Here is a 19713-nt window from a genome sequence, read left to right as displayed (position 1 = left end):
TGTGTGAGACGTCCATAACAAATATAAAGCAGAACTAATGGTTAGTTATTCTGGTGGATGAAGGAGATGATAACGGTCTTTACGGAGACGAGACACGGAGATAAGCCCCGCCCCCCGCGGAGCGTCTCGACGCTCATGGCGTGAACACGGTGAACGGTCGAGCGAGTAAACTCACGCGTTTTGGGCGACGCGAAAAATCGCTTCTCTTTTGGTGCGAACGCACCTTCAGATTTGGAGGTGCTGCCTTTCATCCCCGCCGCTTCACACGTTGTCCTTCCTACCACGGCTCCTATCGGCCGCGTCCACAACGGAGGCTTTGAACGCGGTCCACTCGGATCCCACGTCCCCGACCTCCCCCGGGATGTGTGAGAAGTTCATCCGGAGGTGGGAGTGGATGACCTCCCGGACCGGGTTCCTCCACCCGACGTTCCCAGTTCACCTGCACTACACGTTTGGGCTCGCCAAACAAAGTCGATCCTTGATCTCCGGCCTAAGGTGTTCTGGTACCAGGTCCACTGATGAGCCGCCTTAAGGTCCAACACGGTGTTGTTATGGACAAGCCGTGGCTAGCACAGGAGTCTAATACCAAAACAGCGTGTTCAGATGAAGCAAGCCGTTCCTCCCAATCACTCCCCGCCAGGTTTCTCCATCATTGCCCACGTGAGCGTCGAAGTCTCCCAGGAGAACGATGGTGTCGGCAGGCGACGGCGCCCTTTCCGGGACTCCTCCCACCGACCCCGAGAAGGCCGGATACTCTGAACTGCGGTTTGGTGCGTGAGCACAAACCACAGTCAGAGGTTTCCTCCCCCGCATCCCGGAGGCGCAGAGAGGCGACCCTCTGGTTCTCCGGGGGAAACTCCCCCCCCCCCACCCGGCGCCTCTCACCCTGGGCAACTCCAGAAAGGGAGAAAGGCCAACCCTTCTCCAGGAGCTCGGCTCCAGAGCCAGCGCTGTGTGTGGAGCTCAAACCACAGAGGAGTCTAAAGACAGCCTCATCGCGCAATGAAAGATGTCAACATCTCTAGCTTCTCAAATGTCAAGATTCGTTGCTTTTTATTATTTTTCATCACTGTAAAACTTATTATATTGAGGTTTTGGATTGTTGTTTTGTCCCTTTTGTGCTCAGGGAGATTAGACACCTGTACACTGGCCTAATGCCGCAGAGGCGTGTTTGATGCAAAATATCCAGCTAACGTTTCCAATCCCGACCCCGGTAGACGGCGTGCGCGCGCATGTGTGCGGTCGCATGGTGTCATCTCTAAACTACAGTCACACACACACACCCCTTACCCCCTGGACAGCTCATCATTAGGCAGATTTAGAGGCCGCATTATAAATCCCCGTAGACCAGCACAGATCAATACACACACACACATATACACGTACACACACACACACACACACCGGTTCCATTATCCAGATCATTACTATAATCTGTTCCCAGGAGACTGTGACCTCGCCCTGTTAATGACCCCACACACATGCACACAGCGCACACCTCCTGCCATCACTCACACCCCCCACGGCTCTGAGCAGGTTTCTCAGGAGTTCCCGTGAGGAGTTACCCAATCCCCCCAACCTCTCTCTCTCTCTCTCTCTCTTCCACTCCTACCCTGTTTTACAAGAGCCTCAAGGACACTAGGATGCAAGGAGCCACGGTGGCAAGGGCACTTGGGACTCTGTCTACCCGACTAGGACGGGGTCCCGAGGCAGCGCGAGGAGACAGGGGGGCACCAGGAGGACCCAATTAGCCCCTCATGACCCAACAGCTCCACACACGATGGAACCACGGGCTCTTGACTTCTACAAGTCCCTTTTGTACATTACCGTTTGCATTTCCTCCACACATCTGAAGAACCGTGAAGATTATAGCGGGGGCGAGGACCGACGACGTGTTGCTGTTTGTATTTACTGTTGACTGTGACCCTGTGAGTGACCGTGAACTAGAGGAGGAGAGATGGAAAGGAACCTCGAAAGCGTCCGTCTCCACCAACCCTCCCTCTTTCTCACTCGTAACTCCTCAACAGAATTTTGTTTCTAAAATGATTCATGCCCACCCCTCATCCAAATATTGATGTTAGAGTCACAGGAGCAGCCGGGACGACCGCAACTCACAGCTCTTATGGTCGCCTTGATAGAGGCTACGGCACTTCAAAAACACTTGGTGCCCAATTGACGCAATTAGTGTCGCAATTCAATTCAGTTTATTTGGATAGCCCATTTTCACAAATTACAAATGTTTCTCAGAGTGCTTTACAATCTGTACACATAGACATCCCTGACCTTTGACCTCACATCGGATCAGGAACAACTCCCAAACAACCCTTCAGGGGGCGAAAAGGTAAGAACCCTTGAGGAGAGAACAGAGGAGGATCCCTCTCCAGGATGGACAGGACAATAGATGTCATGTGACCAGAAGGAATCATTACACACACATTAAAACACAGGAACAACACAATGAATACCACAGAGTGGATGAAGAGTTGGTAGTCGGCATATTCCACGATCCAGACCTCCACGCTCCATCAGGCAGATGGAGGTAGAGAGGAGGAGGGGGCGGAGTCTCAACAGTGGGCGGAGTCTCAGCAGGGCCATGGCGTAGTTGGTAGTCGGCATATTCGTACTCTACCGCGTCAGAACTCACGGCAAATAGAAACGACAGGCATGATACACACATTTTTAGCCTCTGTGTTACTTACACTTTCTAAGTACATCATTATCTCTGATGTCTCACTCAAATAATTATCCATAAACGCCCTGAGAAAATCATGGGAAACAAAGAGGCTTCATATTTCCAGAAGCTGCCTGAGAATCTTCATGTTCTAATGTAGGGTTTTGTTCAGTATGAAAGTAACCGAGTGATGTCTGAACACAAGCGAGAAATGCTTATGGATAATTCGGCAAACTTTTTATGGTGCCAATTTGACAAAATGTAAACAAACAAGGTTCCAGTTGTCGGCCACAGATAACTCACAGACACCATGGCAACCCGATACTTCCTTTTTACAGGAAGTAAAATGTTTGCCTGTTTATATAAACAGATTAATAACCGTGGCGTTAATATAACAAATGTTTAAATGATGTCTGAATCAATGTTATGTAAGGATCCTGATGCCAAAACTGGGCCTCTCTCTCTCTCTCTCTCTCTTTCTCTAAGTGATTGTTGCATGATTGATGCTCTCTCTCTTTCTTTCTCTCTCTCTCTCTCTAAGTGATTGTTGCATGACTGATGCTCTTTCACACACACACATACACACATGCATAGTCTCATAGGAGATGAGATCATTCAATTTGTTGATATGTTTCTCAGAAGAAAGGCAGACAGACAGGTACATGTGAGGAGATCAAGTGTCCATCAGATCATCTCTCAGCCCCGGCCAGCGGCAGGTTGCTATGGCGCCGCTGAATCGTTCCCATGGTAAACAATCCCGGCGTTGTCAAGGAGAAGTGTTGAGTTTCTGACTGAGCGCGGAGACTGACGCCGCTGCATGTCGTTGAATAAAAGCAGATGATATCTAAGGTCAGCGGACAGAGGTAATCAATTTAATGTAATTTACTCAGAAGGATAAACAGTCCAAAGGTGTTTTATAGACACTTAAAGCTAGGGTGAGAGATGTATTATCCATGAAATAATCTGGTATCTGTGGCTGTCAAAGAAGTATTAGACAATTAATATATTCGTTCAACAGCATAATTGAATCCTCGGCAATTCATTAAAGAATTTCTCTCTTTCTTTGGACACGTTCACACTATTTTCTGATATTTTATAGACTTGACAACAAGTGACTGACGAAAATAATTAGTCTCAACTCTAAGTATTTGTTGCTTGTCGTGTGATCAGTTATGGCAACATGTTATTTATCATCTCTGCCGTACAGATTTGGGAATAATCCGGACTCTGTCAGCTTTCCAAAAGACTTGTTAGTGTACAGCGGTGCTCTGTGAGGTCACTCTGACACTTTGAGTTAAATGCCACCATTCGGATGTTTGATGGCACAACGTGAACCATTTTAGTCGAGTTTATTAGCGTGCTAACATTTGGTAATTCGAGCTAAACACATTACAGCAGTAGCCATGTTTCCATGCAAATGGAATGCAAATTGTACCTCAATATTCAGAAATATGCATAGAAAAGTTCTAACATATGCATTCTTCCACACACTACTGCCCTTTTTACCGTCGCATTGAAAATGTGGAAGGTTATGTTTTGATCGCCGTGTATTTATTTATTTATTTGTATGCGTGTTACTCGCATAACTCAAAAAGTATTAAACCGAATCGCATGAAATTCGGTGGGATGATTGGTTATTATCCGGGGACCATTTGATTAGATTTTTGGATCGATCGGGTTAAAGGTCAAGGTCAAGGTCATGAAAAGGTCAACATCTTCTTTCTACCATAGCACGGTCAATTTCTATCCAATTGGCATGCAACTAATGCCAAAATGTTCATAATCCAATGCCCAATCTTGTGATATGCGAAGGTATGCGCTCTACCGAGTGCCCATTCTAGTTCCAAATGGTTTGGTACACATCATTTATTAGATCAGGTTAGTTTTTAAAATGTATAAAGGCGACTATATCTGAGATGAAACGGGTGGATTGAACACACCTTGAGGCGGATGATATGTTTGATGGTACGACCTGATGGAGCTCGATGAGATGTTCAGGGACAACCATTGTTATTATTACAATTCACCCGGAGGGGGACATGAATGTCTGTTACACATGTGTCTGACAACATTAACCTGCTCCCAGCTCTAGAGGGAAAGACAAGGGATCAGCAGAGATGTTGGATCCATCCTCTGGGTACCAGGATGTAAACCTCCCGTTCTCATGTGGTCACAAGTCCGTAGGAACCTTTGAGTTGCCAGGTTGCAGACAAACAGTGTGCAAATGTCAGGGGGTATTTAAGGGTTGGACATCTGATAGCCTCTGTGTATTGATTGTGTGTGCGGGTGTGGGTTACTGTATGTGTGTGTGTGCTGCCGTGCAATAAAGTTTGTGTTCTGACAAACAAAAATAAAGCCTTCAACCTGAATATGAAGGGAAGGAAAGAGTGAGATGGGTTTCTCCCCTCGCGTCACTATGGAGACACGAGCTGACTTCCCAGAGGCGCCGGTTAATATGTAACACGGAGACACACAAGGCCACGGAGCGGTTTACAGAGGCGTCCACAGACCGATCCATCGCTCCGTGTTAAGAGAGACTAGAAGAAGAGAGCAATCATAGGGAACGGCGCATGTGTCTCCTGTCATAAAAAGTCAGTAAAACCAGTCGCTGTGATTCTGTGTTTTATTGAAGAAAGTGATTTTTACAAATTAGAACTGAGGCAATTACAGTCGTTTGTCATTGTTCAAGAAAAACAATTCTATCGTGGACGATGTGCGGCTTTATATCGATGTAAACCGAGTCTCTCTGGGTTTCAGACTCTCAGACAAAGAGATTTAAAGACAACACCTCGGACTTTAGGGAGATTGTGACGGGCATTCATGTTTTGTTTTCTTGCATTGTTTAGGAGTACGTAGCTTGTGGACACTGAATGTGTCAGATGCCTTTAATGAGCAGTTCATGTTACGCTGCTCATCTCAGTCTCAACAGCGATTACACTAAACCAGGGGTCCCCAAACTTTTTTCTGTGAGGGCCGCATAACTTTTCCCTTCTCTGATGGGGGCCGGGGTCAGTGTGATGATCACAGGGTGCCTAAATGTAAACATTTATTGTTTTCCAGAAAGCCACATGACCAAATATTAATAACCCTTTCCGGGATCTTCACAGAAAAAAGAGTCAGGAAATAAATAACACTATTTATGAAACTAGAACGGGCACTCGGTAGAGTGCATACCTTCGCATATCACAAGATTGGGCATTCAATTATGAACATTTTGGCATTAGTTGCATGCCAATTGCATACAAATTGGCCGCGCTAAGGTAAAAAGAAGATTTTGACCTTTTCATGACCTTGACCTTGACCTTTGACCCGATCGATCCCAAAATCTAACCAAATGGTCCCCGAATAATAACAAATCATCCCACCAAATTTCATGCGATTAGGTTTAATACTTTTTGACTTATGCGAATAACACACATACAAATAAATACACGGCGATCAAAACATAACCTTCCGCATTTTCAATGCGAAGGTAATAAATAATAACCAAATAACTAATAACTAATTCCGTTCTATTTGACAGTGGCTCGTCTATGATTTGTGTGGATGGACTGGAAAAAAAAAATCATAATGCTTCTCTGGTATTGTTCAGGGGGCCGGACCAAATGTGGAGGCGGGGCGTATCCGGCCCGCGGGCCTTCGTTTGGGGACCACTGCACTAAACACTGCAAGACATAAAAGCGATTAGAAGTCTTTTAAGCCGTAGATATTTCCGCCTTGAGTTTTTAAAATATCGAAAGACATGTCGGGGAGAAACTCGAGCAAGGGAAAGGAAAAGATGGATTTGATGAAACGCTTCCAGTGTGTCTCCAGACAGCCGACGGCACCGCCAGATCCCACAGGCGTCACTCTGTCACGCTGAACTCAAGCTAACAGCTCTGTGAGCGAGCGGAGGGGCCGCCATTGGATTGACGAGACAATTGATCTGGGAGGAGTGGCGGCCGCGGCGGGCCCGCGAGCCACGCCGCCGCCGCCGGCCTGTCAGTCCGTTGTGCCGTTAAACAACTGCAGTCAATCCGTCCCACCGCCCGACTGCGTGTATGGAGGCGAACTCTATACAGCAGCACCGCCGGCCTTTTGTCACCCTGACTGCCATTCACTCTCGGCGCGGCCGCCTGCAGCTGCTTCACACGGCCGACGACGCCCGTGGAAACAAGAAAAGCGTCCGCTCTCCCGCTCGCCATTGTGCTGCTGAATGTCCTCGGACCTGAGGGTTAAGAAGCGGCGGAGGTGGAGGGACTGCCCGCTCCGCGACGCCGCGATTCGCACAACAATGCGCTTTTCACACTGACCCCACGGCTGGAAAATAGGCTTAATGTCCGCACCGCAGCAGAGAGGCCAACTGTTTACCTTCCTCACACACACACACACACACACACACACACACACACACACACACACACACACACACACACACACACACAGGCTCCTCCGCCGCGGTGTGTAAAGTCACAAAAGCCGTCACAGCTTGACGCGCGGTGTGACCACGCGAGCTGACACGCGACCCGCGAGCCATTCATGTGTGTGTGAGCGCGAGGCCGGAGACGACGCGCCTAAAAGGAGCTGCGACTCGGCCGCGGGGCCTCGTGGGTAATCTGGTTTGACGGACGGGCGGCCGGGACAGACCGACAGGTGACCGGCGATAACGTGTCGCGCCGATGCCATGGCGACGGGGTGCGCGCGCGCGGCCGTTTTGACTTCGCCGATTCATGGGCGGCTTGTAACGTCTCTGTCGCGGCGGACGGAGAAGAAGAAAAGAACCGAAATGTAAAGCGTGTTTTGTGCGAGTTAAATCCACACACACAGCGCTCCGACGTTTCTATTGTGTGTTCGGTGTCAGCCGGGCGACGCCCACTGCGGTGCACCTGGGAAACCGGCGTCTGGGAACTTTAGCGGCGGCGACGTCAAAGTTGATCAGACTGTCAGGAGGTGAGGCGCAAGTTGCCTGAATTCATCCGATCCACGCAAAACACTGAGTTAATACTTTGTTTTTAAAGTTGAGGTTATTTTACTTTCAGCAGCTCAAGCTGCTAAAACACATCCTCACATTTTAATTGTTGTTGGTGGCAAACATGGAGCAAGAAGCCGCCTCTTCCCAACTAGTTCTTCCAGCATTCAACTGGAGTCATGTTTGTATCCAGCTGATGAATTATAGCCCAATATTCACTTTATTATTAAAAACTACATCCAGCTCTCCAGTTGGTGAGAGCTCAACTTTCTTCGCCCTGTCTGTGGTGCTGAGCGGGTAGCGTAGCGCGGCTTTACCAAAGCTTTGTTACCTTCGCATTGAAAATGCGGAAGGTTCTGTTTTGATCACTGTGTATTTATTTATTTGTATGTGCGTGTTACTCGCATAACTCAAAAAGTATTAAACCGAATCGCATGAAATTTGGTGGGATGATTGGTTATTAACCGGGTACCATTTGATTACATTTTGGGATCGATCGGGTCAAAGGTCAAGGTCAAGGTCATGAAAAAGTCAACATCTTCTTTTTACCATAGCGCGGTCAATTTTTATCCAATTGGCATGCAACTAATGCCAAAATGTTCATAATTCAATGCCCAATCTTGTGATATGCGAAGGTATGCGCTCTACCGAGTGCCCATTCTAGTTAATGTTTTTTATCGTGACAGAAAACAAGTGCCCGATTGATAGAAATGATTGATTGAGAGCAAAACTAACATCGCAAAACTAACAAAAAAAACCTGAACGTTGCTAATGCCGACTATATCTGGATTAAAACACAGATTAGCACTTCAGTGGCACTTAAATGGCTCTTATTATGGTACTTTTGGAGTTTGACTTTCTTGAGGAAATGTTACTTTCTGGATTCTTGTTGTTCTGAGTTTGTACTCTTGGTTGATGCACTTATTGTAAGTCGCTTTGGATAAAAGCGTCTGCTAAATGACGTGTGATGTAATGTGATGTAATGTAATGCTCAGAAGAGCTGATGGCTTGGTGATACTTCTCTGTGGTTGTATTACTGTGCGTGCACTGATGCTGTTTGCATTAAGACACAGGAATATCTCATTGTGTGTTCGCTACTAAATGTAGTCAGTCAATAATTTAACCTTTAATGAGCAAACAAAGATGCTTTTGTCTTGGTTGAAGCTCTTCAAACTGTGTGTTCTAGCCTTTAAATAACATGTCGTGCAGTAACCTTTTCTTCTTTTTCCTTCTGATATAAATCTTAAATTTTTCCCAGTACAATGCAGAAAAAACCTAGATTGAAAGTTCTGACCTCTGACCTTTGCGGTCGAACTAGAACACCGAGCGCATCGGCACGGCAACTCGGGAACGCTCTGGTGGAAAGTGTGCGCGCAGACATCAGTTTAGCTAATCTCTCTCGCGGACGACGTGATTCAATTGCTGACAGCACGCTACCGTGTGCGTGTGTGTGTGTGTGTCTCTGTCCGGTGGATTAGCAGATTGAATCTACTGTCCGATGTAACTGTGACCCGCCTCATTAAACTGGAACCTATAATCCGAGCAGCTAGCATCACAACTAATGTGTACCTGGTGCCTTTCCTCTCATGCAAATGGAGGCCGCATGCAGAGGTGACGGTGACTTTGATTTAGATCCCAGGGCAGCCATCACGGGTGCCTCTTTTCCAATACTTGCCATGGGGGGGGGGAGGGGAGAAACAACACCCAGACTGGCTAACTAGCCGGATGCTAACACTAGCTGGTGCACATGAGTCAAAGCTAAGCTGCACAATACAATGTCAGCTCTGTTTCATTTCAACCGGACGGTCTACAGTCCTGAAGCGGGACGTGAAGGCCCGTGCCACATCTCATGGCCGTGCATCCAATAGTGGTCAAGATATGTGACTAAAAAAGAACCTGCCGAAAATATCAACGCAGGGCTCTCAAGTGTCACGCATTGAGCGTGAGACTCACGCATTTCGGTCTTAAGTCACGCACTCCCGCCACACATCGTATTTCTCACTCTGAAAAAAACTCTCGGCTATTCAAGATTCAAGATTCAAGATGTTTTATTTGTCACATACACACACAGGGTGTGCAGTGAAATGAAAGTGGCAATGCTCAGCAGGAATGTGCAAGGGCAACAAGTACACACTATTTACAATAAAAAACAACACAATATTTACAGTAAGTGTGTGTGTGTGTGTGTGTGTGCCTAAGAGGGCAGTTGTGTGGGTCTATGTGGGGGTCCTGGTGAGGTCGGAGTTCACAGTCCTGATGGCCTGAGGAAAGAAACTCCGTCTCAGTCTCTCTGTTCTTGCAGCGTGACTACGGAGGCGCCTGCCTGACCGCAGCAGCTGAAACAGTCTGTTGTTGGGGTGGTGAGGATCCTTCATGATCCTGCCGGCTCTGGTTCTGCACCTCCTGGTGTACAAGTCCTGCAGGGTGGGAGTGTAGTTCCAATAGTGCGCTCAGCCGAACGCACTACTCTCTGCAGAGCCTTCCTGTCCTGAGCGGAGCAGTTGCCAAACCAGGCTGTGATGCTTCCTGTCAGGACGCCTCTACAGCTCCAGAGTAGAAGGACTGAAGGATCCTCTGGGAAACTTTAAATTTCCTCAGCTGCCTGAGGTGGTAGAGGCGCTGCCTTGCCTTTCTCACCAGAGTGTCTGTGTTTGTTGACCATGTCAGATCCTCGGTGATGTGGACTCCCAGGTATTTATACCGCTCACCCTCTCCACAGTAGTCCCGTTAATCCCCAGTGGTGAGTACGTCCTCTGTTGTTGTACCCTCCTAAAGTCCACAATCAGCTCCTTAGTTTTGGTGACATTCATGATGAGGCTGTTGTCCTGGCACCAGAGTGACAGATCAGCAACTTCCTCCAGGTAGGCCTTCTCGCCGTTGTCGGAGACCAGGCCCACCACCACTGTGTAATCCGCAAACTTGATGATGGTGTTGAGCTGAACCTGGCCACACAGTCATGTGTGTACAGGAGTACAGTAGGGGCTGAGGACGCAACCCTGGGGGATCCTGTGTTCAGGGTGAGGGATTTGAGGTGTGTCTGCCCACCCTGACCACCTGTGGCCTGGCGGTCAGGAAGTCCAGGATCCAAGCACACAGGGGTGTTCAGTCCCAGCTCAATCAGCTTGCCGCCAGTCTGGAGGGACTATGGTGTTGAAAGCTGAACTATAATCAATGAACAGCAGTCTCACATAGCCCCCTCTGGCTGTCCAGATGAGAGAGTGTGGTGTGCAGTACCTGGGAGACAGCATCATCTGTGGATCTGTTTGGGCGATAAGCAAACTGCAGCGGGTCCATGGAGGAAGGGAGGAAGGCGCAGATGTAGTCCTTTATCAGCCTCTCAAAGCATTTCATGACCACCGAGGTGAGGGCCACGGTCGGTAGTCATTCATACATGCTGGAGAAGCATTCTTGGGCACAGGGACAATAGTGGATCTCTTGAAGCAGGCGGGGACCACGGACTCAGCCAGGAGAGGTTGAATATTGTGGTGAACACTGGAGCTAGCTGGTTAGCACAGGTCTTCAGTACTCGCCCAGATATGCCATCTGGACCTGCAGCTTTCCTGGTGTTCACCCTCAACAGAGCCCTCCTCACACTGTGCTCGGTCACAGAGAGTGTGTCGTCCCCAGCGGTAGAACTCACCGGCTACGCTAACGGTGTTGTCGTTAGCCGGTGAGCTTGCGGTGTTGTAGCTAGCCTCATACAGAGCATAAAATGAGTTCTGGGCGTCCGCTAGGGATGCGCGGCACTCACCATAGCTGGGTCTGCTCTGGTAGTTTGTGATAGTCCGTAGCCCCTGCCATAGGCGCCTGGTGTCGCGCTGCTCCATCTGTGATTCCACTCTGTCTCGGTACCTCCTCTTGGCCTCCTTCACCGCCCTCCTCAGTCCATAGACCGCTGCCTTGTACTCGTCCATGTTGCCGGATACAAGACCGGAGTTATAGGCAGCAGTACGGGCGTTCACAGCTTCACGGATGGATCCATCAACCCACGGCTTTTGGTTAGGAAAGACCCTAACTTTTACCGTGGGGACGATGGTGTCCGCTAGCGTTGCTATGAGGCTCATTGCTCGCAAACTTCGCTGACGCCACTGGAACTGGATTGGATCATGTCCCAGTCGACGACACGCAGAGCGTCCTGTAGCTCAGCCTCTGATTGGTCAGACCACCGCTTCACGTTCCTCGTCACTACCGCTTCCCGCGCGATCTACATGACATTTAGAAGTACATGACAAGATGGCGCGGCTGTGTCCAGACGCCGTCGAGGTAGCTCCGCGGAGATTGTGCGCTCTTTTAGTTTTTGTGTTTATTTTTAATGTTTTCTTTGCCACAAACACATCGGCACTAACAGCATACGACCGCAGCACACTTTTGGACATAAACTTTTGCGCAAAACAAGGGTTTTTGTCCACTTTTTCCATCGATCCAGCGTGGCCGGCAGAGATCGTACGAGCGAACCACATCAACAACAGTGGAGCCGCTACTACGGGGAGACGACGACGACGACGACGACGACGACATGTACATATTTAATGTTTTAATGTGCCGCAGCACGCAAACATGAGCCGCGCTGCCCTCACCGTGGAGGAATCAAGCGCTCCCCTGGAGTTCTGCTGTGAGGAGCCACTTATCAGCCAATCAAAAAAAAGAAATGGGCTACACAATAGCCAATCAGAAAAAAACCCGTATGTTGTATCCGGGTAAGATTTAATCCAGCAACCAATGAAAATAAAGCATCCTGGAATTGCGCGCGACTGACTGATATCCGAAAATTTCTTCGCGCAGAAGTTTGAATTCATGATCTGGAATCAATAAGGAGCGCACGACGTCTGACTCCCATACGGCCGTCCAGAAGTTCATCTGATCCACCTGATATGATTCAAAATGAAATCCCAGCACCTTCACAATCACACAATGTCACTGTATTGCAGTACTGTGTTTCAATATGACATCGTTACCTTCGCATTCGAGAATGCGGAAGGTTATGTTTTGATCGCTGTGTATTTATTTATTTATTTATTTGTATGCGTGTTATTCGCATAACTCAAAAAGTATTAAACCGAATCGCATGAAATTTGGTGGGATGATTGGTTATTATCCGGGGACCATTTGATTAGATTTTGGGATCGATCGGGTCAAAGGTCAAGGTCAAGGTCACGAAAAGGTACCAAAAAAGTGCCTGCGGCGAAGGTATGCGCTCTACCGAGTGCCCGTTCTCGTTGGACTGCGTATCTGTGTGAATACTTTAATCTGTCTGTCTAAGATGAGAAAAGCAGTTTGTGCTCATCACTCAGCAGTGTTTGTCATCTTACAGAATGATGCTCAAAGTCAGGGGTCCCCAAACTTTTTTCCTGTGAGGGCCACATAACTTTTCCCTTCTCTGATGGGGGTCAGTGTGACGATCACAGGGAGCCTAAATGTAAACATGTATTGTTTTCCAGAAAGCCACATGACCAAATATTAATAACCCTTTCCGGGATCTTCACAGAAAAAAATAACCAAATAACTAATAACTAATTCCGTTCTATTTGACAGGGGCTCGTCTATGATTTGTGTGGCCAGACTGAAGAAAAAAAAATCACAATGCATCTCTGGTATTGTTCAGGGGGCCGGGCCAAATGTGGAGGTGGGGCGGGCCCGCGGGCCTTAGTTTGGGGACCACTGCTTATAGTCATGTTTCTGGGCTGAAAGTGTTCACTGCTCAAAATAAGTAACACTCGTACACACGTAGCCATGGAGACCATGTTTTTCTTTTAAATTTCCCCACTGTGGGACAAATAAAGGAATATCATATCATATCATCATTTCAATTTAGTTTTATTGTGCTTGCTCTCTTGTGTGTATGTGTGTGTGTAGGTGTGTGTGTGTGTGTGTGTGTGTACCTGGCAGCAGCTCTTTCAGGGTGTTGTACCAGGTCTGTGTGTGTTCTGCAGAGGCGTTGTGGAGGTGCACCGTCTCCTCCTCCAGCCTCTTGCCCCTCCTCCGGCAGCAGAACAGGGCCACGCCGAGCACGGATCCCCCCGACGACCGGCCCGCCGCTCGCCGCCGCTTCACCTTCACGGCGAACACGTCACGCAGCGGCAGAACGCCCGGCTGCGGCACGACGCACGCCTCCGCTGCAGGGAGAGAGGTGGGGTCAACGCGCAGCACCTGAACACAACACGTAAGACCAGGAACTATAATGAAGTGAAGACTTGTACAGAACAATTGTGTTTCAGTTTAGAACTATGTGAATAACATGATCTGTTTATTCCGGCTGCAAAGAAGAGGTGTTCCCATTATTTTGTCCACCCTCCTTGTCAGTCTGGTAGTTTATTACATGATATCACTAACTGTATTAATCACTAATCCATTGATCAGTAAATCGTACAGTACAGCAGCCCCTGTCCATCTATCTGTAATCAGGGAGAAATGCTGTAATCTGATTGGTCCGTTTACATTTAATCATTCAATCCTGCCAGGATAATGTCAGAGGAGCTCAGCCAGTCCACTCAGTTACATCACACACACACACATACACACACACACACACACACACACACACACACACACTCACACACACACTGTTTCTAACGTTGTTCATATGCTTGACGGTTAAAAAAGGGCTCTTATTTTGAAGGTCTAAAGAACTTCAGACACGAGTAGCGGATGGACAGACATCTGTACATGAAATAACAAACTCCTTAGTGATATATTAATCCACTTCAATCATCAGAAATAATCAAATCCATCCAGATTTGTTGGGGGGAATTATTTATTATCTTTCTAGATTAAAACCTCTCATATTTTACAGCCCTGCTTCAGAACTGTCTCTTTATTATAAATAGATTTTAATGAATTCAAAGGAGACACGCTTTTCACATTATTACCTTAGCATAAAAAATGCGGAAGGTTATGTTTTGATCGCCGTTTATATATTTATTTATTTGTATGCGTGTTACTCGCATAACTCAAAAAGTATTAAACCGAATCGCATGAAATTTGGTGGGATGATTGGTTATTATCCGGGAACCATTTGATTAGATTTTCAGATCGATCGGGTCAAATGTCAAGGTCAAGGTCATGAAAAGGTCATAATCTTATTTTTACCATAGCGCGGTCAATTTCTATCCAATTGGCATGCAACTAATGCCAAAATGTTCATAATTCAATGCCCAATCTTGTGATATGCGAAGGTATGCGCTCTACCGAGTGCCCGTTCTAGTTTGTAATGTTTTTTAATCTAATATGTTATTCAAACACCTTTTTTATTTGGTTGTTGCAATTATGGTCATGAAGCACTTTGTTTTGTCAATCATTAACAATTAAATGTTCGTCACATCATCTTCAAACATCCGACCTTCAAAGTCGAGCGTAAACGGGTTCTCTTAAGACGGTGAAAAACACTTCAGCTCCTCCGTTCGGTGGGAAATGAAAAGATGAAAAGACGGAGCGGGATGTTCGGCGGCTTCTCTTCAAACACGGTGAACTGAGACAATAATGGAACCGAACAAACAATCTGGCACCGGCAACAGTACGAGACGCACGGCTCCTTCAGGGACGAGTCGTGGACGAGGATAGCTGATTAACTCCCTCCTCTCTGTGAAATACCCCCCCCCTGCGCTGTTATCGAATACCTAAACCCCCCCCCCCCCCACAGGGGCCAGCGTCCATATGTCAGGGTCACGCTGTGGTCGGCCTGGCGTTCGCTCTCGGCTCACTGCGTTGATTTCATACTGTAAATAATACGAGGGCGCTCGTCTCGTGACAACAGCTGCCGGCCTCTGGAGGAGAGGCGGATGAAAGGTGGCGATTAAAGAAGATCGGTTTGTATTTTTTTATTTTTTGGGAGGGGGCCAGGATACCAAATAAAGTTATAAAATATCTGCCGAATCCGAGTCCTGTGTGATACGACATTCATTCCAATTATTGGATATGAATCAGACACATTTAAATAACTGCTATACATCACTTACATCTGATGTAACTTATTTTTTAAGAGCTACTTGAGCAAAATACCGAAGGTGCGTCGCACCGTCTCAGAGTGGAGCGACGATGAGAGGAACTGAGACTGAGCTCTTGGTAGATGATGGACATCAGGCTCCGGATGGGCGTGAATTGAGTTTAACAATATTTAATGGCAAGAAGTGTAAACAAACAGTCCAGGCTCAGGATCGTGGTTGCCGTGGTGATCCGGGCTCAACAGGAAGCAGCCTGAAGGACCCGGGTCCAGACAAAGAGAACGATGTTCCCCCAGTACAGAGTCTTAGTCCCAGAATCAGCCAATCAGCTCCTCTCAAAGGTAGTTCAGCCTCTAACACCTTCCTGTTGGATCAAAGTCCGCTTATCAAAATGGAGGGGTCAAAGGTCACGACCCCCGTGTCAAAACGTCACTTCCGGTCAAATCACTAGACAAGTATTTTCACAATAAAAGTCCCGTCTGTTATTGTCCTCATTAAAGTCACTTCACAGGCTTCAACCGGCTCAGACAATCTGAAATACTAACTAACATTCATAACATTACTTCTTGCCATTTACTTGAATCATTTGCATAGAGTGAACAGTACCCCTATGCTTCATAACACATTAACAACAATATCAATATTCTCACTAATATTTCCTATTATAATATCTTTCTATATGTATTAATTTAAAGTTCACGACTACAGAATCAAAATAAACTATTACAACCTAACACGACCTTCCTCACAAAAGATCTTTGGCTAAGCACCGACCACACAGCAGGCACATTTCTGGCCCGCTCTATAAAACAACTTGTTTTATTAAAGTGTATTTGCATAGCGCTTCACAATGTGTACAATAAATGACATTCTATACGCCGTATAAAGATATATATTGGAAGAGAGACAGATTCTCCATCTACCCCAAAAGAGATGACACTGATCTGAGCTGACGGAGCCCACAGAGTTTGTGCTCTCTCACACACACACACACACACACACCCACACACACACACACACACACACACACACACACACACACACACACACACACACACACACACACACACACACACACACACACACACACACACACACACACACAGCATGCTGACAGGCTGACTGTGTGAGAGTGTGTGTTAATCTCCTCACACTGGGAGACTCTAATAACCTCCCACGGGCAGAACCAACTGCTCTATACTACTGCCAACACACACACACACACACACACACACACACACACACACACACACACACACACACACACACACACACACACACACACACACACACACACACACACAGAGTGTTGGCTTAATGACATTAGCTTGGATGAAATACAGCAAAACAGATTGGCTTCTACCACACACACACACACACACACACACACACACACACTGTATTTACACCTTCATCCTTCTCCACTAATGAGTTCTGTCTAAATGGATTTCAACTGAAAACAATCACACAATATTTTGCCAAAAATAATCCCAAAAAAACCCCAGTGATACCTAAACATGACCGAAATATCACCAATAGAAAGACCGTGAGGACCGATCAATGAATCAATATCATATTGATATCCTGAAGTGAGACCAGATCTCATCTCACATGTTGACCGTGACAATATGACAGAGTTCCCTTTTCCTGGGTTAGAGGTGAAGTGATGTTGTTTTCTGAACATGGAGCACTGCTCTAGCTATTCTATGATGTGCCTTTATTTTACTAATGATCTTAAATGATATATTCTTTATATTATGTGAAAGCACCAATAATCTGCCCGACGATATCGTCGTTTTTATGCACTTAAACTGATTTCCAGCACTGAACCCAAAAGTGGATTTTCCGAAAGAAAACATATATTCTTGATTTTCCACACAATTATGTGTCTCTGAACACAAGATTTTCATGAATACCTGATGCGTTCATCACTTGTTCTTGTTTTTATGCTGAGCCCAAAAGTGGATTTTCCTAAAGAATAGGAATATTAAATATCGTGCCCTTTGACTGATCTCGACCCGCCCCGGAGCGAGCCTTCCTAAAACGGATCGGTCCTCTCCTCTGTTTTAGTTCCTCACGTGGAACACACTTTAACTTTGTCTTTTAAAAGGCTCGTGTTTAGTTTTGGCGAGCTGAACACAATGTGTTCCCCTGGTACGAGTGTTGAAGCAGAGAGGCTGTTCACTGCTGGAGACTTTTTGGCAACACAGAGAATCAGTTTGTTTTGGGGTTTTCACTCCAGAACACAGATTATAACGTAAGGATGAAACATTCTGCATGAAAGTTGCAGAAATGTTCAGAAGCAGCAGTTTTTATGTGATTTTATATCATCTAGCTGAGTTTAAAAACAGCCAGAAAGTCCAACAACCTCATACCCAAGTAATACTGTGAGTGTGTGTTTGTGTGCATGTGTGTGTGTGTGTGTGAGGGGGAGTGTGTGTGTGTGTTTGTGTCCAGATGTCATGTTTTAGGTGGTCTCAACATGACAGAACTTCTCCATTACAGCACCAGCTGCCTCGACACACACACACACACACACACACACACACACACACACACACACACACACACACACACACACACACACACACACACACACACACACACACACACACACACAGTCTGCCTGTCTGTCTGACACCATGGTAACGGACCTGTGGGGTTCTCCGGGGTGATGGGGATCCACGTCAGCCTGGTTCGGGTGAGCAGGACGTCGTGACTCTTCTTCCCCAGTTCGAAGATCCCACGCAGCACGACACACTCACTGAGACACACACACACACACACACACACACACACACACACACGCACACACACGCACACACAGGTTATTTCAAACAGTCAGTAAGGTCGAGATATTTAGTTGTTTAAATATATTTATCACCAAGTGAGTCAACTTCATGGATTGTTTTGGAGTTTTAGATTTAATTTGGTACGGTTTTGACTGTGGGCTTTTACTTTGAAGGAGCTGTGTGATTCTTGATACTTTACACTGAAATGACGGTGTTCTTGTGTGAACCAATCAGAGAGCGTCTCTGCTCCGCGTGGAACCTGCACCTGAATGGACCCTCAAAACCACCACTCACCTTTTGTCATCTTCCGCTTCCACTTCTTCCTCCACCTGCTCTTCCTCCCGCTTCTCCTCCTCCTCCTTCTTCTTCTTTTTCTTCTTCGCGCTCCGTTTCTCTTTCTTCTTCTTCTTCGTGCTGTCTCTCTGCTCCTCCTGGAGCTCCTCCTCAGGCTCCGACATGTTTACCGGCTCAACCGAAGAATAAACAAACAAACAAACAAACAAACAAACAAACTCGCTTTAGTTCCACTTTGATAAACAGAAGATAAGAGGACAGCAGCGAGCTGGTGGCCGGTGACAGGATGTGTTGTATTTCCGGGGTGTCGTCGCTATGGAGACGGGGGAGCGGCTTTGCGGGACTGTCTCGGGCACGCGGGAAATCCACCGGTGTCGAAGAGGTGCGCTCGCTCCCGCGTTCATCCAAGCGGGAGTGCGCACACTGTTTGCAGCCGTTGGCTCAGCAAGTACATTTAATAGCTCTCCTTGTGTACTTGTACAATGAGTCCTACTTTAAAGCATGAATACTTTTACTACACCGAAGTTAAGATACATTAATTAATTATCAGTGGGCCGGATACTCAGATCTTTTACTGAAGTAAAAGTAAAAGTATAAACTTCTCTGGTTAAAATACACTAAAATATAAAATGTAAATCCAATCATCAATATATATATATATTTTGTATAATAATATAAAAATAATATATAAATATAAAAATATAAAATGTAAATACAATCATCAAAATATGTATATTTTGTATAATAATATACAAATAATATATACATATAAAAATATAAATTGTAAATCCAATCATCAATATATATATATTTTGTATAATAATATAAAAATATAAAATGTAAATACAATCATCAAAATATGTATATTTTGTATAATAATATAAAAATAATATAAAAATATAAAATGTAAATCCAATCATCAAAATATATATATTTTGGATAATAATATACAAATAATATATACATATAAAAATATAAATTGTAAATCCAATCATCAATATATATATATTTTGTATAATAATATAAAAATAATATATAAATATAAAAATATAAAATGTAAATACAATCATC

General features: G+C 46.0%; 1 protein-coding gene across 1 annotated transcript in view; it reads right to left on the bottom strand.

The window, feature by feature from the left end:
* cerkl (ceramide kinase-like) overlaps positions 1 to 18992 on the bottom strand; it is a 33443-nt gene extending 14451 nt beyond the window's left edge. The window contains exons 1-3 of the mRNA XM_056424971.1: positions 18643 to 18992; positions 18211 to 18320; positions 13499 to 13732 (exon numbers count right to left, since the gene is read on the bottom strand). Of these exons, the coding sequence (XP_056280946.1) occupies positions 13499 to 13732; positions 18211 to 18320; positions 18643 to 18806 (508 nt within the window). The 5' untranslated portion in view covers positions 18807 to 18992. The remainder of the gene's footprint in view (positions 1 to 13498; positions 13733 to 18210; positions 18321 to 18642) is intronic.
* Positions 18993 to 19713: the final 721 nt, after the last annotated feature.

This window comes from Pseudoliparis swirei, chromosome 2 (genome assembly GCF_029220125.1).
Source record: "Pseudoliparis swirei isolate HS2019 ecotype Mariana Trench chromosome 2, NWPU_hadal_v1, whole genome shotgun sequence".
NCBI classification, from domain to species: Eukaryota; Metazoa; Chordata; class Actinopteri; order Perciformes; family Liparidae; genus Pseudoliparis; species Pseudoliparis swirei.
Note: the sequence above shows the minus strand (reverse complement) of the source record. Positions and strands in the feature narration are given on the sequence as shown.